This window comes from Hippoglossus stenolepis, chromosome 6, assembly GCF_022539355.2.
Source record: "Hippoglossus stenolepis isolate QCI-W04-F060 chromosome 6, HSTE1.2, whole genome shotgun sequence".
In the NCBI taxonomy this organism is placed as follows: domain Eukaryota; kingdom Metazoa; phylum Chordata; class Actinopteri; order Pleuronectiformes; family Pleuronectidae; genus Hippoglossus; species Hippoglossus stenolepis.
In genome coordinates, this window is record NC_061488.1 from 25540727 (window position 1) to 25567573 (window position 26847).

The window sequence follows — 26847 nt, forward strand, 5'->3', positions numbered from 1 at the left end:
GTCCTGTGAGCAGATTCACTATCTGCCCTAGTGGCATTGGTGGGGGGAGAGAGAAATAGAGCTAGGCCAGATATAGTTGGGGAGATCTTAATGATGGTCTCTAAATTGGAAGCAGCGTGGTTTTTTTATGGGTGCCAGCTCTTGTTGGGAGTGAGAGCAATGCCGTGGCGGATAGGGCAGCAAAGGCAAGTTTGGGCAGAAATACAGTAGATGTTCAAGTGCCAAATGGAAGGATGGAGGCAACAACCATGCCTTGAAAAGACGATATCAAATTGACAAGGTTAAGGCTCGGACATTGTGGACTAGCAAGTGGGTTGGTGCCTGTGACAACTGTGGAGTCCTGGAGTCTGTCCAACATATTTGTATATATTGTCCACTCCATGCCAAAGAAAGGAGGGAGCTATTTATAGCAATAGGCAATCTGGGTACTGAAAACTTTTCCATAAAAACACTGCTTGGTGATGAGATGTACAAGACGGAGAGAGATAGGGAAGTCTTGCACTCCCTTAAAACTACAAATTTATATCGCAAGATATAAACTGAGGGCATAAACTGCAGTGACGTTTCCCTACCGGTGGGAGGCAGTAATGCAGTAAATAGTGCAGTAAATAGTGCCTCGTTTGCCGGAAAAGATGAAAAGAAGAAGAAGTTTAGAATCATTGTTTAGAGTCAGTGAATAACTTTCCAGCTTCACCGCAGTATGCGAAACTGATGCGAACATGTTGTGGACGTCACTTGTGTTTGGTAGGAGCCACAGAGACCCTCGACTCGTTTTGCCGCTGAAACAAATGTTGGCTCAGTGTGACCACTCCCTTCATGTACATCCGCTGTTTGTTTTCTTCAGCAGGCCTCGTCGCTGTGTTCTCGGGCCCAGGCTCCTGTTGTGATACACAGGAGTATCGAACCCAGGCTGCAGAGTGCTGCCCAATGTGCCACGAAGGTACGAGACACTGCAGCTTCAACTCGTCATAGTGAAACAGCCCAGATTCTGGAACTCCCAGATGAGTGGGAGACACGAGCGGCTCTCTGAAACCACAAACACGGCGTTCCAGTTTAACTGGTGATCATGGCAACTGTTGATTTGTTGGCCTGATGACGACGTCATTACGCCACCGAGCCGATTAGGTGTTCGGTGCGCTTCACCTTGAATGAAGCGTGTTTTACTCTGTCAGCTGTATAATGTCTGTATCATGATAAACTGCTATATCCTGCGCACAGACAAAGCAAAAGCCACAAATATTTCGCGTGCTTACTATTAGTGCGCGTTTCGTGTGCTCGTTGATATCCTGGCTGTGTGAAGCAAGAATACAAACACAAGTAATGAGAAGCCTGTAAGAGCTTTTCGTGTGTCATGGTTTGCTGGTTTGGTTTAAGGCGTTTTATTTAGTGTGTAGACACAACACAAATGGAAACCTGCGCACTAATCTTCACTAACTTCAAACTGCCATGGCAAAGTCACTCTAGAGACTACCAATTTATTTCCAGATTCTGTAACCTCTATGGTTAACTAAAATAATATCCACACCTCATACAGATATCTTTGAAGATTTGTTTCTGTCCTCTGTTTCTTATTTCTCCTTTTCCTCATCAGGAACAGGTGGAAATACCAACACAATAAAAATACTGTATAATTAAATTATAACTAAAGCGTACATGGCCCAGTGGTTTTTAAAGGCTCCCCAGCTAATGTTAACCAATTAAAATATTAGCACATCACAAAAAAGCACATTTTATCCGTGCGTGATACATCTGTGCTGTAAAGAGCAACTGAGTGTTGGCTAATTTTATTGATCACAGCTTGTCCCAATTGCCTAAATAATTAGTCTTTTGTCCCTGTGGAATTCAGTTTGCAAGTTACACACTCAATCACCATCTGATGTCTTTTTATGCTAACAATTCACACCTGGTGGTGGCAAAACCTACATATATGGATTTTTCAAATTATTTGTATTATTTAGAGCAGGAGTAGTATAGAAAAGAGAAGAAAATATTGTAGATATAGGATAGACTATTGCATATATTAGATATAGGGTAAATTTGAGTATCGATAGGCATAAATTAGCATAGGTTAATATTCAGATTAGTAACAGTATAGTCAGGGACACTTGTATATCTATACACCTATATATCTACATATACTTAAAATGGACCGTAAAATTGTAAGGGAAATAAAAGACTTCCTAAGGCATAATGCCTATCCTTTTGGTTTATCTTCAAAAGATTGTTTTATTTTATAAAGAGGAGATGTGAAAATTACACCTTTAAGGGTAAGTAGTAGGCCTTGTCATTCCAAACAATAAGGCACTGATGTTGAGTTACTAATATCATCATGGCCCTCAGATGGGCAGCTTCACTACGTATGCCGTAGAAGGAAGCAGGGCGAGTATCTCGCCAAAGTTGTTACCTCAACAGAGGAGGCAAATGACGTGTTTGTGGATTTCCATGCGAGTGAGCATGGAGGGCATTGTGGGATGGAGAAAACTGTGGACGCCATTTCCTTGCGGTACTACTGGCCTGGGATGGAAAAGGACATACGGAAATGGGTGAGCTTGATCAAATTTTGTTAGTAATCTCTGTGCATGGTGGTTAAAGTTAAACACACTTTCATATTCAATTGGTTTCTTTTATCATTTACTGATTTCTCAAATTATTCAGAATCGTGAAATTGGAGGGAAAAGTGTGGACATTGTCACACCAAAAAGCAAAGTAATTCATAAAGTCAACATCGACCAGCTGAGCAGGTATATTGAGCCCACGCCGTGTATCCCCCACAAATGGCTGACCGAATCTCCATCCAACATCTACCATCTCTGTCTCAGCCTCATCTCCAGCCGCCTCACTGTCACCTGCCTCTCCAGCAGTGTGTGTCCCGCACAGTCTATTCAGACACTTTGCAAACAGATAATAGCAAATTATGAGTAAAATTATCTTGCTAATGTTTATGCAAGTAATATGTCAATTTTCTTCTACATAGTGGTACAGATAATTTGGACTGTGAAAAAGCCAGAGGTGTTGTGGAGCAAGATAGGTCCCTACAAAGTGTTTACACACAACCTCTGGGAACACCTTTGTCCAGATGAACTTGTGAAAGTGAGGTCAGCAAAGGTTTTGGCATTTGAAATTTGTATTGACATGTGGGTTAAAATTTGATTTCATTACAGATCATAAATGCATACCTCGTGCTTGCACTGAGGCATTTCACTGAGGCAGGCAAAGGCAGGGGCTTTCCACTGGAGTCCTTCCAAATGACTGACATTTGGCAAGGAAAGAACAAAGGACTGAGGAAGGTGATAAATGTGAATACACTGAATATCAGGGAGGATTTTTTTATTCATGTTCCTTCACTTGTAGGCCTATATTTTATTTGTCTTTGTCCTATGTTTATTTATTCTGCATCTTAATATTAGAGCAGATTGCTCATGTGAAAACCTGTTTAAGTTTCTGTGTTCTATATTGCATAAATGCAGGTAGATCCTCTGGATTATGACGTCATGGTTGGAGCTGCTTGCGAGCACCAACATTGGACACTAACTTTGGCTATAATCACAATATACAGCTCCTGTTTGAATAATTCCTTGTTGCCTTTTCTAATTTGTCCAGGTGATATATCCTAAACAGAGGCACTCCGTGTATGTGGATCCTTTTGGGGCACAGAAGGATGCATTCAAAAAAATGCAGTGCAGTGACCAGGTAAGGGGGGCCATGGTGTGGAGGGGGTTCATAGATTTTTGAATGTGGTATTAATTATTACTATGCTGCACAGGGCTTTCATGAGGCAGCGAGGCCACAACTCCTCCTGTGAAACAGTTTCACACGCTCCTCAAGAGGATGCAACCTCATGTGGTGTTATTGTGTCTAAAGTAAGTGAACGTGCTTTGAATCAACCAGTTCAGAAATAAATGGTTGAACTGTTTACGCATCCCTGTGTTTTCCACTTGTTTCTTGTTCCAGTTAGCAGACATGATTTCAAATGAAGAGGAAATAGACGTCATTTTTAATAAGCCTGCAATCATAACTCAGAGAATGCAGATAGGCCAACGGCTGATCCAAGAAACAGGTGGGTTTCTTATTTGTTTTTATTAGTTATTGTAAAACAAGAGCTATTTATTAGAAAAAAAGAAAATAACTGTTTAATGAACAGATGATTTGTCCAGCCTATGTCAAGTGTGTGGTGTGTATGACATAGATGTGCAATGGGTAAGGCAGATTTTAAGCACTTTCAGTTGATGCATGTCTTACTTATGGTACTGCTATACATTTAGATTGTTTTCTCTACTTCCAGATTGCTTGTACACTGTGTGAGAGCTGGTTCCACTGCAGCTGTGTTGGGTAACCACCAGTGGATGGTCACTTTTATTGCCCACTGTTACGACCTGGCTCGATAGGAATGAAGTGGCAACATAAAACCAGGTGTTTTTGGTAAATTAACAGTTGTTTAATTTAGTTTAAACTTGGTTTTGAGGTTGTAGGACAATACAAGTAACATACGCTTAACAGAAAAACAAGCACAAGGGGGCTAGTTCAAATAAGAAAACAAATATAACAAAAGGACTCTTAAAAAAAGCTACACAAACTTTATTGTAAACCAAAATGCAAGGGCAAAACTCATTAAACAACAACACAACTAGTTCAAACAAAAGACATAAATTCTCTAATAACGATTCAACAGGAATATTATCTCATAATATAAATATAGCTAGTCTGACTCTCAGACAACAGGAATATTATCTCATAATATAAATATAGCTAGTCTGACTTTCAGACAACAGGAATATTATCTCTTAATACAAATTTGATGGAAGAGCTAGTTTGGTGAGCTGTTCACACAGGACATACAGCTGGGCATAATTTATAGTCAGCCCAAAGTGCTTCATGCTGATTGGATGCTTAGGGAGGATGCCGCTCCAATCAGAACCAGGAAGAAGGAGGAGCATCTGGGGACTCCAATGAATACAGAAACACAGACACACGGACAAGGGACGGCTACAGCCATAACACCCATTGTGCATTTAAACATGTATAGTGTAATATGTCTTTTTTTTAACTGGCTACGTACCACAGGCTTTTAAGGTAGCTTGATTGATTGATATAAATGTCAAAATAATAAAAGTGGAGATGAGTGTGCAGGTGTGCATTTGTGTCGAAAAGCTCTTACAGGCCTCTCATTACTCGTGTTTGTACTCTTGCTTCACACCAACCAGGATATCAACGAGCACATGAAACACGCACTAGTAAGCACGCGGAAATATTTGAGGCTTTTGCTTTGTCTTTACGCAGGATATAGAAGTTTATTATGATGTCGGACGTGTGGTAAGCACAAGGGGCACAGCGGTGTCCAAATGTGTGAAGTATGAACGATAATTCCGAGTTTACGGTTAAGTTGTGACAACAGCACATGGTAAGTGGTTCACAGGCTTCACAGTCATCAGAACATAGAGGTGACGCTCCTCTTCGGCCTGATCAGTGGCGTAGTGGGCAGTGCAATTGCCATTACGTTAGATGTTTTTATGTGGACCACAGCACATCGATTCCCGTGGTGGGATTTTTTCACATTTATATTTAGCCCCACAACTAAGTGGTTTTGTCTGAAGATGATACTGACACAAAAAGGCACTTAATTGTTACTGATGTTTCCTGAAGTGTCCTCAATTGCCTGTATCACACACAACTTTGTTCGTGAAAATACAAAAAATATAGTTGTATTATTAGTATTTATCACTATTATAATTTGCCAGAGTTGTCATAGTTAAACAGGGTACTTTATTGGTTAAATGCGCCTATTGTAGGTCGCTTTGAATAAAAGTGTCAGCTAAATAATATGTAATGAGCTGCAGTAGTGGAATAATTGTGGAAAAGTATTGACACTGTCAGGAGTTCTGTCCTAACCCAGATGAAAAGAAAGTGGCTTGATGATAAAACAAAACCTGAGTTTATGATCCTGATCCTGTTGTGTTACAAGCATGAACATTGTGCTGTCTTCAACAGGCACCTTTGTTCAGAGTGACTGCACACCGTTGTCAGGCACACGCTGCAGACCCTGTGACAATGGGACTTATATGGATCAACCCAATGGTCTCAAGAAGTGTTTTTCCTGCTCTTCCTGTGTTGCAGGTACAGTCAGTCACATAACAAATATGTAACAAATTAACAGTATGGTCTGTAATTTAAATGTAAAATAAAGGCAGTATATTTTAATCATAATGATCATCAAACATTTATCTTTTTTTTAGATAATGGTCTCTTTGTCTGGCAGAAGTGTACAAACAAAACTGACACAGTTTGTGATGTGTTAAATGGATTCTTCTGCAAAAGTCTGGCTGAAGTTACAGGATGCAGTATGGCAGAGAAACACACACGCTGTGCTGCTGGTCAGAGAATAAAAGAACCTGGTAATAAAAAAGTGTCTTGTTTGACATTTTTTCCCAGTCAGATAAATTCTGGATTTTGTTACTGGATGTTGGGTTCTTTAATGAATGTAATAATCCCACTTTTTTCCTTCTTTCTCTAAGGAACCGACAGAACTGATACAGTGTGTGAAGACTGTCTGATGGGCTTTTTTTCACATGATGGTGTGAAGTGCACACCTTGGACAATGTAAGACATTTTCTTTCTTTCCCACTGTGTTGGTGACTGTAGGCATTATGTTGCTATGGTTGTTTTTCCCCTCTATCCCTTTGTCTGTCCCATTCTTCTGAACACGATTTCTTGAAGAACTCTTTTTTTTACAAATATTCACTCAAAGTTAAGGATGACTTTTTAGGTCACTCTGAGCTCAAAACCTTTTTTTGCCTTGTGAACACGTTATCTCAAGAACACCTAGAGAGAATCATTTCAAATAACGCTCAAATCTTCTCTCAGACTCACAAATTATCTGATTAGATTTGGGTGGTTAAAGGTCATGGTGGCCTCACAAAACATGTTTTTGGCATCTTGATATCTCAAGTCTGCCTTTAGGGAATATCCTCAGATTTTGACTAGAGGTCACCTGGACTCAAAGATTAACTGATTAGATTTCAGTGGCCAAAGGTCACATTGACCCCGTGAATCTGGAAATAAAACATATGTAGACTTTGACTGCACTGGTTGGCAGATGCATACATCCACATGGTGATAATTCTAGTTTTATTATCAAATGACTCTGATCAGTAGCTGATCAGCTGTACCCTGAGGTTTATCATAATCAGTGTGAGATGTTCAGAAGGGTTAGAAATTAAAGGAAATAACTTGAGAAACATATGTACTGGAAAAATTAACTAAGTATGGTTGAAACCTATGTTGTAGTTGAAAAGTAAGTTTTATGACCTGTATCTACATACATATACAACCTGTCCAAATACTTTATGGCCTGAACTGTTTTATGGTCTGAACTGTGTTGACCTGAAAACTGTCAGACCCTTTTTATCACTTATTTACTCTCCAAAGAACTGAATGTATGTCTGCTTATCTCCAAAGGAAACATATGTAAATCAGTTGTCTGTGTTTAGATTCCTCTCTCAACCTGCGCCTACAGAACCAGTCTGAACTGGTTCTGAGAGACAGTCTTAGTCCTCCTATATAAGATCCTTGCATTTGAGTGTCCTGCATCTTCACTCTGAGATCCTTGTGACTCTCTGTGTTGATCCTTTCTGCAGAAAGCCCCTATTAAAATACACGTAGATAACTTTGGTGTTTCCAGCCTCTTGTATTTCCAGATTTCCATCACACATAACAAATGCAGATGCTTCTGCATGGTTGCATGGCAGAGTACAGTAACCATTTACATTCACTCATGCTCTGTGGCTTGTTTAGAAAGACTGAACAGGCCCAGTTGATTCTGGTCTTGCACTGAAAATATCTAAGTGGCTTTTAAAAGAGGTTTAATTGTTGGCACAGATCAGAAATCAAGCTCACTCGGCTGGTGTTTCAGTAGGAACAGCCACTGATGTGACACATGTATTTAGATCCATGGGAAATAAGTCTACAGGTTCGGAAATTGTGTTAGACAAGTGCATATTTGATGAGCGTGATGCTCGTGCCTTAGTGTGATATGGAAGAAAAAAAACTGAAGCAACTCTTCCTCAGGCAGGTCATGATCAGACTGTGTCAGCAACAACAGTCCGTCACCTGTTACATAGACATGATATTATAGCAGGGCTGCAGTGCATGAAGAGGAATTTACATGTTAGACTGCCATGGTGCTACAGAGATACTGAGAAAAGGAAACCTATGGGATTACATATATTAAACATGGATACGTGGATATGTGATCAAAGTGCATGTTTCACTTTTAAACTTAGTATGATTTGACATGTGAAGTTAATGTGTTTTTACTTTTTTCAACTTGTAAATATTGATACATTACATCGATTTATAAGATCTCTTGAGTCCTTATACAAACAAAGCTTAAACACTGGACAAAAAGCCACTACATTTTTATCACTGTGGGGTTCTGGAGAAATACAATTTCTGGGGCTTTGAGAGTTTTTAATTATTTGCTAATTTGTGCCTACTTTATAAAATTTTGAATGGTTTCATCTCAATTCAGTGACTTTGACTATTCGATCCTCACTGTTATCCTCTGTACAAGATATATAACGGTATAAGACAACTTAAAGTCTGTTGAAATGTGCTTGGCAGTGTTCTCAATGAGTTCTGTTCCTTTTATTTATTTATATTCATTTCACAAACATCTTTTGATGTGCTTTAGTGCTTGTATTATATTTTGTGTTCATCTTTGTATAATTTTGTGTTGTTACTGACTGTTGCATTTCTATTCTTACCTGTAAAAAGATGCAGATGTGAACAAGCTTAAAGCTATAATCTGGTACAGTGCATCAAATGGTGAAATTTATTTTTAACTGTACATGGTCCCTCTCAAATTGAGTAAAATAGTGTTTGACTTCTCTTATCCAACAGTTGCTCAGAAACCCAAGTTCAGGTCAAAGATGGCGATCCACGTGCTGATGTCATTTGCTCGAGTGCATCAACAAATACTTTTGAGAAATTTTTTTGTTTGGCTTTGTTACATTTGTTTTTGCATGTGACCACAATAAACCCTTTTTGCTTCAACTAAATGCCATTAACTCTGCATTATGGCCCGAGCACATATTCAATAATTAACACATTCCACTAACTCGCATCATTTGAAATAGGCAGCTAGACTTCTGACTAGGTGTTTTTTGGGTCAATGACAAATTAAATATCTAATGATGTAAATTTTACAATTCTGACTTTTCAAACTGCTTAAACTAATTACTTTACTGTAGTCAAACATTTGTAATGATTAGTATTATGTTATATTTGTATTATATTTTCCCACAATTTGTGAATCTTTTTGTATCCCTTGCACCACAGTTGTACAGTAAATAATGATGTCAGCAATGGAACTAAGCAGTTGTGATTCCTTTAATGTATCCAGCTTTTATTTGTTATAAAAGGTGGAAAAAACAATAAAATATTGTTTTAAAAAATACACCCGATTGAATGCCTTCACCCTGACTTTGGCCACTAATTTAATTTTTATCAATATTTGAGAGAAATGTACACATTTTGCCACTTGGTGAAAAATGTTTCTTGGGTTCCTCTGGCTACTTCTGACTGTTTCTATTACCTCTCATATTACTACTATTAACTCATCACTTCAAAACTAAATTCCATTGTTATTAAAGAAATGTTTGACACATTAAAGAAATGCAAATTGCTGGACAAACCTTTTTAACTCAACAGCTATTAAAACTGGGATTTGAAAAATGTGGATTTGAAAAGTGTCACTCATGAAATAAATTGACATAAATCATAAAAATCTGCAGATTTGTTGGGACTGTTACACCACACGACATTTGGCAATTTGAAAAGCCCCCCCCAAAAAAACATTATTTGAAGGTTCTGATTGTATGTAACCAAATTGGTTTTATAGAATAAAGTGATACATGTCATGAATAGATTACAGTATTTAAAAAAAAGAAATAATGCACATGAACACAAACATATGCATATCATGGCATTGACACTTTCCAACATCTCCTAAAGCTGTTCTTACATTGGTTTCCAATCTTTCTGATATTAAACGTTAAGAAACATGGAGTTGCATGTGATAAGGACCAGTGTGTAGAATTTAGGGGATCAATCAGCATAATTGTAATATAGTATTCATATTATGTTTGCATTAGAGTGTACTCACCTGTAATTAAGAGTTGTGGAGTTTTCGTTGGCTTACAATGTGCCTATCATATCAACACAAACATGGGATTTTATGTCCAAACTTTTTTCCTGCGGACACCCAGGCTAAGTTTTCCCACAGGTTTGTTACCTTTTTCCTTGTAGAAAGGTCTTTCTGAGCTACTTCAACCAAAGCTGCTGAGTCTCAAAGGCTCATCATCTGATGGATACTGTATTCCTCTTGTTTTCTACATATGTGGATACATGTGCAGTGCCTGTTACAAACTTTCCTGGTTGTAATTGGCGGTTTGCTTGTTCTGTGGTAATGCTGGTTGCAGCTTTCTGGTAGAGCCTCAGTTGCCCGGGGTAGGAAGGACACATTAGTCGGCTGCTTTTGGAGGAGCCTTTCAAATTGAGATAGTCTAGTCGCGCCGGTGTGACACAATTGGTCTTCAAATGCAGCCTCCGAAGGATGCAGCCCCCGAATTGAGGCACAGCTCGTTTGGGGTGTAATGTAACCTTCTGCACATCTGCAGCAAGCATCATAGTCATAGCTGTGGACATGGCTCAGCAGAGCACCTTCAGCTGAACCAGGGGGTGATTAGCACAGATGAGTTGAGAAAGCTTGGGAGTGTATTCTCCCAGAATAAAAAACAACCAAACAATGGGTAAGAGGTGAGGTGTGTGTGTGTGCGTCTCAAACGGTCTCAACATCCAGAGTTCAATCCGTGTATTTATCAAGTCCATTACAGTCACCCCTACAAGCACAACACATTTTAGTTCATTCTAGTTCAAATCAAGACAAACAAAAAATAGTTGGTGGTTCCACGGATCTTCACAAAACAACAAATCAGGAAATGAAACAGAAAGAAATGTGTACAGGGCCATCACAGTACTGTCGATAGTCAGTATACGGCATCAACTTTTAACTACGCCAATAATAATAAGAAGAAGAAGTCAAATAATAAGTATACAGTATAAATTGCATGCATAGGCACACATAATAATAACTTTTGTCACGTTTAGTTGAAGCAGGAGGACCCAAGATGCAGAGAAAAAAGGTTTAACAAAGAGTGTCCTTTTAATGAGGCAGGGTTCTTAACAAAACAAAATCCAAAAGGTCCATAAACAGAAAGGAACCACGGTGATCCAAAGTTCTCCAAAAACAATAGAAGGGCAAAAGAAAAAAAAAAGGGAACACTAGTAGACACTTGTAACTTACAAGTGAGGGGTGATGGAGGAGAAATGACTACGGGTGGATTGACGACCATGTACGACAACGAACCGACAAAGGTAAGCACAGAGGCTTATATACACAGGGGAGGCAGGGGTAGTTGGACACAGGTGAAACACATGAGGAACAGGTGCAGACAATCACAGGGGCAGGAGAGAAGACAGGAAGTAAAGTAGAAACACAAGGAACAGAAACTACAAAATAAAACAGAAAACAGAACTATAAATAAATCCAAACACAAGGAAAACGCAGGCAAAAACAAACAAAGAATCTATAATCAAAACCAATACACTCCTTATTCAGGAGGCAAAGTCCAGAGAATAAGTTCATAGTCATGACAAACTTAATTTGTATAGCAAATTTCCATACAAGTAACAAAGTGCTTTACATCAAATAATATGAAATTCACAAACAATCCAACTAAGGCCGGTAGCTCCAGGTAAACTCCACGGGAAAGTAAACAATCGACTTGAATTATGACTCCGACTTCTGAGACAAGGTGTCTGCTCCTGAGTGGCGGCAACCCGCGTACTTTACAACGCGCTCTTCGAAGGTAAACAGATGCTTCTCTCTTCGCTTGGTAGTCAATTCGTATAATGGTTCAGAATGCGCAGGGCTGGTGGTCTGGGGTTTTGATTGGACTATTGGATGATTATGGGTGTGACTGGAAAATGTGAATGTTTACATGAAATAAAGTTTCAAAGTTTGTTAGAATAATGTAATGAGTATGGAGGTGGGCAGATGTGGATGATTTCATCAATACTTTGAATCTGACCTGGTACCAAATTAATGATTGATTTAAATGTACTGAAGCCATAACTTATCAACCATTGAGCACTTTGACACTAGTGATTCCTCTTAGCTTAACTGGATGATGTTGCATAATAAGCCAGTCATTGCTAATGTGTGTGTGTTTAAACCCAGGCAACAGCCTGGATACGTGGCTATAACAATCACTGTACAACTAACTGTCCTAACCTGGGTTCTTTTAATGTTTACTGAGATTAACTTTGTCTTACGCATTTCACTTGGTGAAAAACAAACAGTCCAAAAACACAGTCATATCTATTTTGAACCACTATAGGCTAATTTAAAAAATTCCATGAAGAGACCTCTGATAATGCTATGTAACTGTTTTTCTGAGTCCTGACTTTGTTTATCTGCAGACACATGCACATGGTCATTGCAATATGCAGTCCTAACGTGCCAAGACCAAGGTACAAACACTAGATAAGCCCGGAGAAGCTTGGCTCCTCTTAGTAAGACAGCCTCTCCTGAAAACAGAATTGTGAAATTTTGGGGTGTCTCAAAATGTTGACGATATCCCTTTTTTGCCAAACATTTTTATCTCTGTATCTTGATCAACATGGATCATGAGGAACGTTGGCTGTTATTGATGCTTGAGGGTATTCTACTTATTGTAAGTCGCTTTGGATAAAAGCATCAGCTAAATGATATGTAATAATAATGTAATATATGAAGAAGTATGAACTACAATGAAGTAGTGACTTTTAATGAAGAATACGTTTATTGGCATATTTTTATTGCTAACATCTTAAATCTTGCCCCTGACAAAAAACACCAATATTACAAATTAACCATTTAGCTGCTGTGAGTACCAACTGTGGTAACAAATTATATTTCCAATGAATGCTTGACAATAAAAGCCAACCTGCGTTAATAATGTGAAGCCGAGGCAGCATTAAGAAACCTTTGGGTAACATTAACAGTGTCTTGATAACATTCAGGTCAATAACATCCTCTGCCTCAGAGATGTATGAATGAACCTTGAAGGTTATCATATCCTTGAGGGTTAGACATCATGATCCTCTGAATCTCTCATCTGCAGATCTACAAAGAAGATTAAACTTGTGCAAGGTGATGAGTGTGGTGTAACACTACTTAACCACATTGCACTGTTCCATATTGTGTATGTGTGTGAAAGGTTTTTGTTTAAACTCTGTGTGCCACATTTCTAATTATGCAAGATGACTGTATGAACCAACATTTGCAAAGAAGTGAAATACAAGTATTGCCAAGACTACTGGCACTGCTACAGCTAACTGTCCAACTTTACAGCTGCTTTTGTTGCCTGTACTGAATTTTCTCCAGTTAAACTCATCCCAAACAGAAATTGTTGTTCTTAGACCCAGTAAAACAAACTAGTAACAGTAATACTGCCATATAACAGAGCTCTGTATACTTACATTAAGCCTGATGCCAGAAACAGCAGTCTCCCTTTGAGTGTCTCTAAGGTCATGTCACTAAACTTGTACAAACATGTTTTTATCAATTAACATTGACAGAATTCGCCTTCTGTTAGATTTTAGAAATACAGAATCTCTATTACATTCTGTTTAACTCATCACGCCTGGTTTTCTGGCTTTTGTTCCTCCTTTTCATATTAAAGCCAGTCAGACGCCATACGAGACTTCCAACACGCACATGTTTATTGTCTTCTTACCGTGAGTTGAATTGCTTGCGGGTCCCGTTGCAGAGACGAGGTGGATGAATGCTTGCGTGTGGTGTGATGTGTGTATATGAGGTGGCCTGACGTCTAGTTCAAGTCAACTGGTAGCTTAACGTATAGTAATTAAATAATGTCTGAGTCCAAAGTAGCAAAATAACAAACGGTAATTAACGAAAATCAACAAACTTAGGAGCGTGCGGTTGAAAAACTTTCTCTGCAGCGTCTTTGTCTCTCGTCGCACACCTGGTTTCATTAACCTCATTCCGCTGTATGTGACGTCACTGGCTAGTATAAGTCTCAGCTGGTCAGCTATAGTCAAACTTGTTCTAAAATAAAATGTCTCCAACATAACCGGCCCCTATTGTTATAATCACGTTGCTAAATAACAAGACAAATTAAAAAACAGTAGCCAATTGAATTAAATGCTTTTCAAACAAACTTTCAAAAAATATATATTTTTGTGTCCTGTACTGTCATGTCATATGAGGACGAGTATGTGACCTTTCTTCAGTCCTCCACGGATGCAGGAACCAGCAGACAAATCTTGCTGACTGGCCGCTCAAGCATTCTTGTTCTTGTCTGAAGTTTCACACTTCTCACCAACCCTCTGTAGTCTGGTTTAGTTTCTATAACACGGGCCATAACCCAGGAACCTCGGGGGCCATTAGAGTCTGTCACCAATACCACGTCTCCTTTGCTGAAGTTTCTCTTAATTCTGTTCCACTTGTGTCGTTCTTGCATAAGTGGATGATATTCCTTTGTCCATCTTGACCAGAATAAGTCTGAAATGTATTGTACTTGTCTCCATCGACGACGAGCATATACAACATCTTTCTTGAAAAGTCCAGGTGGAAGGATCGGTTGTGACTTCAGTACAAGCAGGTGATTTGGAGTGAGGGGTTCGAGATCATTGACATCTTCTGATATGGTTGTTAATGGACGACGTTTCAATATTGCTTCTACTTCACACATTACTGTGGACAGACTTTCATCATCAAGAGTTTGTTGCCTTGTGATGGTGAGCAAAATTCTTTTCAATGATCTAATCAACCTCTCCCATACGCTTCCAAAGTGTGCAGCTGCAGGAGGATTTTCACTCCCTTTTGTTGTCAGTGCTTCTCTCAGTTCTCTGTCTGTTGACACAAATTGGTTCCATTGTCAGATCTTATTCCAATAGAAATAATCTGTGTCTAAAGAATGAGCAACTTTGAGGTGGACAGCTCGGCTTGCAAGGCAGGTAAAAATGACACCATATCGTTTCACAGTGTTTCTTCCTCTCTTTACCTCAATGGGACCGAAGTAGTCAACTCCTACGTGGGAAAAGGGAGGTAGATCAGGTGTTAACCTGTCCTCTGGTAAGTCAGCCATCCTCCGATCTTTACATGGATTCTTCGACATGTTACATATTCAGAAATTACCTTTCTCGCCAAGGAATTGGCGCATGGTATCCAAAACTTCTGTCGGAGAACTGATAACATGTGATTTTGACCACTGTGTCCAGTTTGTATGTGAATGTGTTTAAGAATCAATCTGGATACATGGTGCCTTTTGGGCAAAATGGCTGTGTGTTTTATCTCTTCGGGCATGGCAAGTCTGGTAAGTCTTCCGCCAACTCTTAACACTCCTTGGTCCATCTTTGGGTCCAACCTAAAGATTGAGCTGTCTCTTTTAACATTTGATTGTCCTTTCTTCAAGGTGACAATCTCATCAACAAAACATTGAGCTTGACATAAACAGATTATTGCAGTTTCAGCTTTCTTTAGCTCATCAATACTCAACTTTGTAGGTTTGAGAGATTCTTTAAACTTTATCATTTCAGATTCTATCAACGCTTTCCATTTATCCGAGTCCTTCTCTTGTGCTTGTATGTTTTGACATACATCCTTTGTAAGGGTTTTGTATTCTTTATTAAGAGTGTTGGCTGTTTTTGTCATTACCTTGTGTTTCTTGACTTCCTTGTGTTTATGTTTGTCTGAGTTGTTTCGGTGTCCCTGTGTTCTCTTTCCTGTTTTATTTTGTAGTCTCTGTTCATAGTGTTTTCTCTCTTCACTTCCTGTTTTATTTTGTTGTCTGGGTTCTTGTGTCTAGTGTCTAGTTTTACTTCCTGTCTGTGATTGTCTGCACCAGTCCTCATGTGTTTCACCTGTGTGCAATTGCCCCTGCCTTCCCTGTGTGTGGATATAAGTCTCTGTGCTCCCCTTTGTCCTGGTTGGATTGTTGTCTATCGTCGGTGTCTAAGTGCCGTTATGTCCTGTCCTCCTGTGTTTCTGTATCCCGTGTCTCCTGAGCTCCCGTCCTGTTCACCTGTGTAAGCCTCCTGTGTTTTCTCCCATGTGCTTTTGTTTCTTCAGTTTTACCTTTTGAGATTCCTGCGTTTATTCTTATTTTTTCTGTTAAAAACTGTTTATTAAAAAGACTTTAGTTCAAACTCTGCATCTGGGTCCATCTGCCTCACATACCCTGACATCCTTATGCTTCCTGCTCACCTTTATCAACAGGTCTTTGACAGCAAACATCCAGGCTACTCTTCTTAACTTGGTCCAGGTGGAATAGTGATGTAGTAGAGCTGTAGTAGGATCTGGTGTGGCTGTCTGGATGGTGTTGACTATCACTTTAGCTTTTTTAACCTCAGGGTCATCATGGCGCAGAGATTCAAGATGTTCAGGAGGTTTGGGCCACTACTAAGAGGAACTGAGGGCCATTGATCCAGTCATTACATTTGGTGAAGGCATCTGCTGTAAAGCCACAGGATGCATGATCTGCTGGATTAGCGCTGGTGTTAACATATCTCCATTGATCGACTTCTGATAGCTCTCTGATGAAACCAACTCTATTTGCCACAAATGTTTGGAATCTTTTCGAGTAATTTCTTATGTATTTTAACACTGATGTGCTATGCGTCCAGTACATCGATTTCTGAAGCTCAATTCTCAGTTCGGTTCTCAGCATTTTGTCAATATGTACTGCTAACACTGCAGCGGTCAGTTCCATTCTGGGGTGCAACTCATGCCTTTCCCATGAGGAATGTGACATGTTTCTGGAGGGTAACTTTGAACATTGTCTTCAGCAGTTCTTCTTAGTGCGTAACTGGCACAACTAGCAGAGGATGTTGCTCCAAAAAGGTGAACTGTCATTCTGTATTCAACAAGATTTTTTATAATATTGCCATTAGGCCACCACAAGAATCGCAGGTAATTAGAATCAGATGATGTCACCTTGACTTGATGATACATGCTCTCAACATCTGCCGTAATGGCCACTTGTTCTTGTCTAAACCTCAATAGAACTCCAAGTAAGGTACTTTTGAGGTTGGGTCCTTGCATCAACTGATCATTAAATGACATGCCTTGGTAGGATGCAGAGCAGTCAAAAACCACACAAAGTTTGCCTTTCTTTGGATGTCGAATGCTGTGGTGATGTAGGTACCATACTTTGTCCATTTCTTGAATTTGTTCATCATGTGGCACAATTTCTGCATGTCCTTTAACAATCACATTCTCTAGGAAAGCAGTATATTCCTTTTGAAAGTCCTTATCTCTGTCAAACTTTCTTCTTTCAGAAAGTACTCGCTGTTCAGCTAACTGCCGATTGTTGGGCATTGATGGATTGTTATTTTTGAAAGGTAGTTTAAGTTTATAATGTCCATCCTTTATTTTAGCTGAGCTCAAGACTACTTCCATGAATCGTTGGTCTTCTACTGAAATTTCTGTTTTCTCGTTGGAGGTTTTTTCAGGGAAGTCATGGTTATATTGTTGAATCAAGAGATCATTTAAGTTAACACTGATATACAGTTACTGAAGATGTGGCTATGAGTACTTCCTTCTTGGCTGTCTTTGTGCAATATTCCAATAACAACCCATCCAAGTTTGGTTTCAACTGCATAAGGCCCATTTCCTTTGCTGTTGATCGCTTTCCAGGGCTCCATCCAATTTGGTGCGTCTGAATCAATATGGACTAATTTCACTTCATTCAGGTAGTCCCATTCGCTTATAGCCTCCTGAGTAGGAATTTGCTCTTTGGTCACTGGAATTTCATCGTGGATATACAACAATGGAAGTTTCATGAAGTTAGTTTCTTCAATACTTGAGATTTCAAGACCGGATATCATGTCAATATTGGTGACTTTCTCTTGACCTAATGTTCTCAACAGGATTCTTGTTTTTCTTCCCTTTGCATGTAACAGTTTCCTGAGAGCTTCAGTACAAAAGCTTGGGCGTAGGTTTGCAAACAGATGTCACTGCAGCTTTACTCGGACAGGAACGATGGAAAGGGTCTGGTTGTCACCGGCCCCAGTTGGCTTCTCCAAAGACACCAATGCACTGCTCACTGACGACTTCTCTTTGTTTACATGGTCTTTCTTAGTATCTTTCATTTGCTTCTTCACAATGTGCAATATTGTGGGATGTTTTAACATGCATATTGTACAGCTAAAGCGTTTTCTACAATTTTTGCTCAGATGACCTTTATTCACAGATCCAAAACAAATGCCACATGCCTTGAAGAAGTTTACTTTCTCATCGTGTCTTTTTTTATCAAGCTGCTCACAAGCATCAGTCTTTGGATTTCCTTTGCAGAATAGACAAACCTTTTCGCCAGATGGTTCTGTGTCCATGGCTTGGACTCCTTGAGCTTGATTCCTGTGTTATCGTCATAAAACTGCTTTTTTGGGATCTAAAAGATCTAAATCTATCACTACTTTTGATGATTACATTTCTGTCCTTCCTTGGTGCAGCATCATTTATGTCTGGAAACAATGGGTCACAGGCGATATTTGCTTGTCTTTCCACAAAATCTACAAGTTGCTCAAACTTGGCTCTTTTTCCTAAACGTTCGTAATAATCATAAGCAACAGTGCGACATCTTTCTCTAAGCTTGTATGGCACTTTTGCTATGACTGTCTTCATGTGTGTTGGGGTGTTCATGTCTTGCAGTATATCAACATCCGTAATCACATTACAACAGCTTCTTAAGAAGAACAAATAATCTTGAAGTCCTTTTCTATCCTCTGCTTTGAGTACACTCCAATTCAGGGCTTTCTCTTGATAAGCTGAAGCGATCAATACATAATTTCCAAATGCTTGTTTTTTGGCTTCTTTAAATCCCTTTTAGGGTTCCATATGTATGCAACTTCTGACAACCACTTGATGTCGTCCACTTGTGAACTGCTCCAGGAAGAACAATCTATCACAATCATTGTCAGTTTTGCTTTCAATACAGTGTTCGAACGTATGCATGAAGGACAAGTAATGCAGTGGATTTCCATGAAAAACTGGAATTTCTCTTGTTGGTAGAAGTGAGAGTCTTTGTTCTTTAATTAGCATTTCATTAGTCATTTCATTTTGTCTTTGCATGATTTTCAGCATGTGTGAATATTGATCATCCTTGTGAGGACCTCTCTTAAGAGGAGGTTGCACATACACTTTGGGAACTCTGGGGGCAGAAGAGATATTTAGAAGTCCCTCATCATCATCATTATCATCGCTTTGTGTTGAGTCATATCCTTTATCATACTTTTGAAAATCATATCTCTCTTTGGGCGGATGTAACGGTGGAGACTTTACTACTGTTACTGCTTGTGCTCTTCACGCCTTTGGCTGAAACTTTACTTATAATTCCAATAGACATAGCAGTCAAACTCTCATGCATTGTTGTATCTGCAACAGGTGACAGATACTGTGCTTTGATAGGCATGCATAGCAGCTTCTCTGAACCATTTTTTCTAAATTCCTTTAATAAATCACAGTGAACCAACGGCTAGTTTTAATGATCTGTTGCTACAGTATAATGGAGTCTGTGGCTACACACTTGTGAACAGGGAAGGACTTCTTCTTCCAGGTACTGCTCTCGTTATTACTCTTTAATTATTCTTTTATCATTAACCACCTCAACTGACTTGTTTCAGGGTCGTGCAGCAAAAAAGATTAAAGAAGGTTAATGTTGGACACATGTATCCATGGTCTTATCCTCATTAAATACAATTTAAAAGGTACATAATCGAATGTTCAGACTCATCACACAGGCTGAAAAGAGGAGCTGCAGCACAGCCTCTGTCTCAAACACTATATAGGTTATAGCTCCTGTCTATCTAAAGCCCCCCCTCCTATTATGTAAATGTGGTGTATTGTGATGTCACATGACATCCCTATGATGTAAAAGTATTAAATATTTTTGTCCTTTTAAGTTTTGTCCTTTTAAGTAATGTCCCATTTCTTTTGCAGGTAATCCACACATTGGAGTCATGAGACATAAAGAGAAGCTTTATGCTTTTAGCTCCAAAGAAGCAGCCTTGAAATTTGCCTCTCGTCCAGACGACTTCATTGCAGAGGTCACAGAAAAATCCAAACTCTCCCCTGAACTTGTAGCGTAGGTTCTCTAAATTGAAAAAATAAGAGTTGGGCGCCAGACAGGGCTTCGTCACCCGTCAACAATTTGAATATATAAAATATATATATAAAATATATAAAATTTAATATGTAAGAGAGTTAACCCGGATAGCTTATTTAGCTAACTACGAAAGGCATCAAAGAAAAATAAATCACAATCAATTCTGTTAATCAATATATATTCAATTGAATTATTCAAATCAAATTAACAATCAAATCAAAGAGGTATGATTAATAAACAGACAAAGAACTCAAATTCACCAAAATATCCAGTAATCAATAGCAAACAAATGTGTGTGAGATTGTGTGTGTGGTTGTTGGAGAGGGGAGTTAGGGTCCAATGAAAAGGTAATTTTTTGGGTGGTCCTTTAATCTCCAGGTAGAGGGAAGATGAGGGGTGGATTTTCTAGAGGCAAAGGGATTCAGGGGAAGCCAGGAGAGTTTCAATAGGAAGAATTAGCTTGTATGGTTCATCCAGGACAGAGGGGATCACGTTCCAATCCGAGCAGGTTAGATTGGTTATGAAAATCCACTTCAGGCTCCAGGGATCAGCTTCTTTGGCTCATGGTCCAGGACGATTGTGAAATAAATCCAGCCGTTTCTTGGATCAACTTTCCAGACTAGTTTATCTTTTTGTGATCTCCTTACTACAGTTAGTCTCACTTCACAGGCTTCCACTCCATGCTGCCTTTGTTTGATTTTCCCTCTCCTATCTGGCTCACAGGTCTGTCCAACTTATCATCTCTCTCGCCCCTCCTTTTCCTGTTGAGGAGTAAAGGGCAATTCTGTCTTTTTAGTTTTCTCATTTCTGCTACACTTCTCCCCCTCTTGACAAGACCAAGCTTAATTGTGGCTGAGGGTTCTGGATCCATTATTCAGGCTCAATCTAGAAACCTAGGAAATCTTCCTCCTCCGAGCTTTCCTGAAGGATGTCTAGTACTCTTTGTCTTTCCATTTGCTCCAAGTCTTCAGCACTAGGGTAGAAAGGTTAGAGGTTACAGATATGCGCAGTTCTTACATCCTGACCGGTATCCTCAAAAACAAATTGGTAGTTTAGGGGTCCAAGTTGTTGAACTACACGGTAAGGTCCTTTCCACTTTTTTGCCAGCTTAGAGGTGAATTTCTCCTTAGCATGTGACTGAGGGAAATTTCTAACCAAGACTCTTTGTCTAGTTTTGAATCCAACATTACGGCGTTTTTTGTTGTAGTTCCTCAGTTGCTTTTGTTTTGATTTCCTTATATTTTCCTCAACATCTGCTTTGAGTTGTTTTAGTTGATGGACTACATCATAAACATGTGCATCAGGTGGGTAAATCTTTCCCTTCAGAACTTTATCCATTGGACAATTGAGCTTCCTACCAATTTGTAGTTCTGCCGGGTTACCCCTGAGTTTCTTGAACATCAGAGTTTATGGCAAATCTGAACTCTGGAAGGTACTGATCCCATTTACCATGATTGTCATTCACATAACATGCTATCATACATTTAAGAGTATGATTCACTCGCTCAGTTATACTAGCCTGTGGATGATTGAGGACCACGATCAGACAAGATGTAATCAGGTATGCCCCATCTTGTAAAGACTACCTTCCATAGGAACTGAGCCATTGTCCTTGCTGTAGGAGTTTGCAAAGGGGAAAACTCAACCTAGCGGGTAAAGTAATCTACCACTACTAATAAGTATTCCTTTCTTTCTGAACTTCTTGGTAGTGGACCCATGAGGTCAATGCCTAACATCACATTAGGGCCTTTGACAGTGGTTTGTTGGATCTTTCCAGCAGGTTTCTGATTACGTGCTTTGATACTTTAGCAAACAACAGTTTCTTATTAAGTTTTTTACATCTGTCCACATTCCATGCCAATACACTACTTCATAAAGCCTTTTATAGGTTTTGAAAATACCTGCATGTCCACTTAATGGATTCTCGTGATAACTTTTAAGTATCTCCTGAACAAGACAATGGGCAATGTAGAGCCTAGTGGGACGGATTTGTTTGCCATCTGTTTTTTGTGATATAGTTTATCTTCCAGGACAACAAAATCCTGTGTAATTTTTTTGATGTCAGCTAGCTGCTTCATGATTTTCTCCACATTAGGTTCTTTATGTTGCTCCTCACAATTTTTTTCCAGGGAAATAGGGATATTCCCATCTCTTTGATTGGAGTACAGGCAGCACTGGCTGAAAGGGGGAATCCTCGAAAGAGCATCAGGAGCATCATTCAGTTTTTCCTTCCTGTATTCCACAATAAAGTCGAACCGTTGCAATCTTAGTGCCCATCTGATCAAACGACTTGTGGTTTTTGTTGAGGAGAGGACCCATGTCAAGGCAGAATGGTCTGTAATGACAGTAAAGAGATTTGGCTCCAGATAGTGCTGCCATCTCTCTAGAGCCCAAATGATTGCAAGGCACTCTTTTTCTGTTAGAGTAATTTCTCTCAGCTCGGTTCAAAGTTCGACTGGCATAAGCATGAATGACTTCGCCTACAATGTCTTCTCTCTGCGTCAACAAAGCTCCAAGACCGGTATTACTTGCATCAGTATAAACAAAGAAAGGAAAGTCTAGATTTGGTTGACCTAAGATGGGTGGTGAGATCAAATTGGACTTTAATTTCTCAAAGGAATCTTGGCATGCTTGACTTCAGAAGAAAGATCTTCCTTTTTTCTTGAGATCATTTAAGGGCTCAGCAAGTCTGGTACAAATTTATGATACCATCCGGCAAGCCCCAAGAAACTCTGAACCTCCTCGAGGTTGGTCGGTGCTGGATAGGACCGAATTGCCTCGACTTTGTCAGGATCAGCACTGACTCCTTGTTCAGAGACAATATGTCCCAGGAATCTGATTTCTTGCAGGCAGAATCTAGACTTCTTGAGATTTATGGTCAGATTAGCTTTTTGGAGTCTATCAATTACAGTTCGCAGACATTCGAAATGATGAGTCACAGATGACGAATAAACAATTATGTCATCTAGATATACTAGACAGATTTGACCCCCAGGCCCTCCAGGAATTTCTCCATTAGTCATTGAAAGGTGGCCGATGCATTCTTGAGACCGAAGGGCATGACATTGAAATGATACAAGCCAGAATGAGTGACAAAGGCAGTTTTTGCTTTACTATGAGGATCAATGGGTACCTGCCAGTATCCATTATTTAAATCAATTGTGGAGAAAAGGGAGGCTCCAGAGAGGGACTCAAGTATTTCATTGATGTTTGGGAGAGGATATGCGTCTGTTTCAGTGACAGCATTGATTTTCCAAAAATCTACCCAAAATCGATGTCCTCCATCTTTCTTCAGAGAGAGGAATACAGGGGACGCTCATGCAGAATAGGAAGGTTCAATATCTATATAAATTGTTCTTTCACAATGGCTTGCTTACCAGGGTTCATTCGGTAAGGCCTTTGTTTGATGGATACACAGTTTGTAGTATAGATGGTGTGCTGAAGAATATCAGTTTTTCCAGGCTGATTGGTGCAGACCTGTGGGTTAGACTCAAGGAGCTGTCATAACTGTTTCTTTTCTCCATCTTGTAAGTGAGCATGTGACAGAGCAAGGTTGATGCAATCTTTGGCTTCCAGTCGCACCGGTTCCAGAGAGAATGGGAGGTTGGACAGAGCTTATCAATGAAAGATTCCATACTGGACTGGTCTTTGACATTCGGATGTTTGATTGATTTTCATGAGCTTTATTCCCTGGGGGATGGGCACTGCCTGGCTGAAAGGGATAAGTAACAGGGGGGTTGGACTTGAAACTGTATACTTTATCAGGCACATTGATTATCATACCGACACTAGAAATTAAATCAAGACCAAGAACCATACCATAGGCTAGAGCTTCTGACCCAAGTCCAACTGTAGGTGGAGTGGACAATTGTCCTTGAAGTTCCACAGAGAACTTCATGGCTCACAGGTGTGTCCCACTTATCATCTCCCTCGCCCCTCCTTTTCCTGTTGAGGAGTAAAGGGCCATTCTGTCTTGTTAGTTTTCTCCTTTCTGCTACAAACTCAAACACAAATGTCTGGCCCCCTAGTATAAAGTCAGCAGATGTGTGAACACAGCAGAAGATCCAACGTATGATTAACAACAAGCGTTTTGTTGATGAGGCTTCTCACATGCAACAGACACAAAAATGGAAAAAAAAAACAAGAATAGAACTTTGTCAAATTGAAAAATTGGAGCCACACGTAGAAGACACTGACGAAGATGTAGTTTGTCGTGATGGAAGCTGATCCTGGTTTCAATGTGCTGTAAACAAAAGCATGTGATCTCTGCAGCAGAATTATTACGTTACATCCTGCCTTTGTCTGCTACCACCACCCCTCACCTGAATCTTCTGGAGGATTTGTTGCTGTTGTGATCGCGTCTGAGCGAATAATTTCCTGCTGTGTTGTTCATGTGTGAAACGTAACCTCTGGACGAAGTCTGGACCCAAGAGTTCCTCTGGAGGTCATGTCTGAAAACGGTTCATGTCACTTTGGCATGATCTGGTGATCGCATTAAAAGTAACTGTTTCTAACTTGTGGTTTTGCAGATGCAGCCAGGAGAGAGTTTGCTGGTGAAGCCCATCACCAAGTGTGAGAGCAGCACGCAGACTGACCTACACCCAGTGGAGACAAACATAGTCAAGTCATATGAGTGGAATGAGTGGGAACTGCGGAGAAAAGCTATCAGACTGGTGAGCCTGGTGAATTCACACTGTCACTAGTGACCATGTAGTTTTATAGGTTGTTCTTTTTGCTCTTTTTTGGAATCAAAAAAACATCCAGGATAAATAGGCAGGAGTTTAGACTGAAAATACACATTGATTTGAATGGCCCTGGCCCAACTTATACTGCAACAAAATGCAGCACAATGTCATGTGGTGCTGCACTGTCCTATCACATACATGCTAGTGTACTTTGCTGGGCAGGTACTTTGTATTACTGCTATTTATCTCATGAAGAAAAAATAGTTGTCAAATAGTTGTCATCATGTTAACTGTCTGTGAGCACACACACCATTGAACCGTGTATTGGTGTCTGATAAATGACCAATTTAGCCAAGTGCACGGTTTTAACAAAGTACTGATTCTCATCAAAATTCCTGATGTAATTTATTGACACTGTATTAAGTAAAATAACTTTGAAAAAAATTTGAATTAGAGGAAAATAACCTCCAGCAAAAATATGTACAGATATAAAAACCACATTACAGAGACAAATCAAGTTACCTTCCGTCTACTAACACCTGTTTTGGCTCTGCCATATATAACCTTGTTAAGTTATTGACCAATAAATGTTTCCATTTCATAATTCCAGGCTAATCTTCGGACCAAAGTTACGCACTCAGCACAGACTGATCTGAGCCACATGAGGCGGGAAAACATCACTCAGACCTGGCTGCCCAAGGACGCCGCCTGTCAAAGCAAGAGAGACGGTGAGAGCAACATGCCCAGGCCTCAGGTCTACCTGGCAGGTCTGAGGGGACAAAGAGACGGACACATGGTCAAAACTAACCTGACCAGATCTGTGGATGAATAATCAAGGTGTGTAAAAACAGTTTGTTGTCGAGTAAAATATCTTATGTAATGCATATCATCATTTTTTATTAATTTTGCTCTTGTGAGATCTGGAGAAGACGGCACACATCTTTATAAAGGACAAAGCCAGAATCAGATAATGTAAAATTGAAAACATGCATTTCTTCAATTGTACACTGCATGTTTCCTCATTTAAATCTAGGCACATTAAAAGGGTGGTGGCCTGGAAAATATGATAAGCATTAACTGTAGGTTAATGCTTATCATATTTTCCAATCCTTACAAGATTCCTACAACTTTCTATAACTTATTGCTGTGATACTTTTACACACGAACTTGATTTTCTATGGATTATTGCATACTATCCAAAGAAGTATTCCTATTGATGGCTGCTTTGTGTATATGCTTCAATTAATGTTCTATACAGGCCTCAATTCAAGAATATACTGTATATGTATATGTTTAACGAAAAATAGAGACACAACATTGAATCCTTGACTTATTTTCACATTTTTAACCTGAGTGTCATTCTTGACTCCACCCTCTCCTTCTAATCCCACATCAAATCCATCACCAAATCCGCCTTTCTTCACCTCAAAACCATCTCCAGACACCGGCCTTCACTCACTGACTCTGTGGCAGAAACCCTCATTCATTCACCTCCTGCCTGGATTACTGAAATGGAGAATGACTGGATTTACTGGATGATAATAGATTATGTCAATGGCCCCTTGAACACGACACACAGAAGACATGAGGAAAGATTAAGAACCACAAAGTGAAAGAAATGTTAATAAATATTTATCTAGATAAACGGTGAATGTTTCAGTAACAGAAGAGAACTGTAGCTGTGGAAATAACGCAGATTACTTGTTTATTAACAATGATTAAAGTGGACCTTTATGCTAGTGCTAATTTAAGCTAAAGATATGGTGATGCTAAACGAGATACACCCTCACTGAGCGGAGAGGACTGCTCTGGGTTTTCTGAGGACTGTTTTTGGATTAATGAGAGGATTTAAATGCTGCTGCTGTCTGGTTTCATCTGTTGGACCACCAACTGTTTGTCTACCTTGGATGTTTACAATAAAATGATAATTATCAGAA

The 26847-nt window shown here is 39.5% G+C and overlaps 1 protein-coding gene and 1 non-coding gene across 6 annotated transcripts; both read left to right on the forward strand.

Moving 5' to 3' along the window:
* The first annotated feature begins 582 nt into the window (after positions 1-582).
* Positions 583-26847, forward strand: LOC124851085 (tumor necrosis factor receptor superfamily member 14-like). Of its 5 annotated transcripts, XR_004697002.2 has the most exons (8): positions 583-744; positions 845-940; positions 5986-6111; positions 6231-6389; positions 6510-6594; positions 24755-24898; positions 25521-25747; positions 26352-26847. XR_004697002.2 is itself a non-coding variant. In XM_035158929.2 (7 exons), the coding sequence occupies exons 1-6, from the start codon at positions 720-722 to the stop codon at positions 8789-8791; spliced, it is 513 nt and encodes a 170-aa protein (XP_035014820.1). In that variant the 5' UTR covers positions 583-719; the 3' UTR covers positions 8792-8803; positions 8896-9053. The 5 variants fall into 5 exon arrangements, 4 of the variants coding, with proteins under 4 accessions (XP_035014820.1, XP_035014817.1, XP_035014819.1 ...); XM_035158929.2 differs by lacking the exons at positions 24755-24898; positions 25521-25747; positions 26352-26847 and adding exons at positions 8770-8803; positions 8896-9053; XM_035158926.2 differs by lacking the exons at positions 24755-24898; positions 25521-25747; positions 26352-26847 and adding an exon at positions 8896-9442.
* On the forward strand, positions 947-5972 carry LOC118110826. The gene is made up of 6 exons (XR_004697003.2): positions 947-2543; positions 3162-3690; positions 3764-3860; positions 3952-4057; positions 4283-4419; positions 5278-5972. It is a non-coding gene; the product is annotated as an uncharacterized LOC118110826 (transcript).

Coding starts and splice junctions, on each gene's coding strand:
- LOC124851085 (XM_035158926.2), top strand. CDS start 720: ATGTTGTGGACGTCACTTGTGTTTG. Junction 941..5,985: donor CTGCCCAATGTGCCACGAAG/GTACGAGACACT, acceptor TGTCTTCAACAG/GCACCTTTGTTCAGAGTGAC. Junction 6,390..6,509: donor TCAGAGAATAAAAGAACCTG/GTAATAAAAAAG, acceptor TCTTTCTCTAAG/GAACCGACAGAACTGATACA.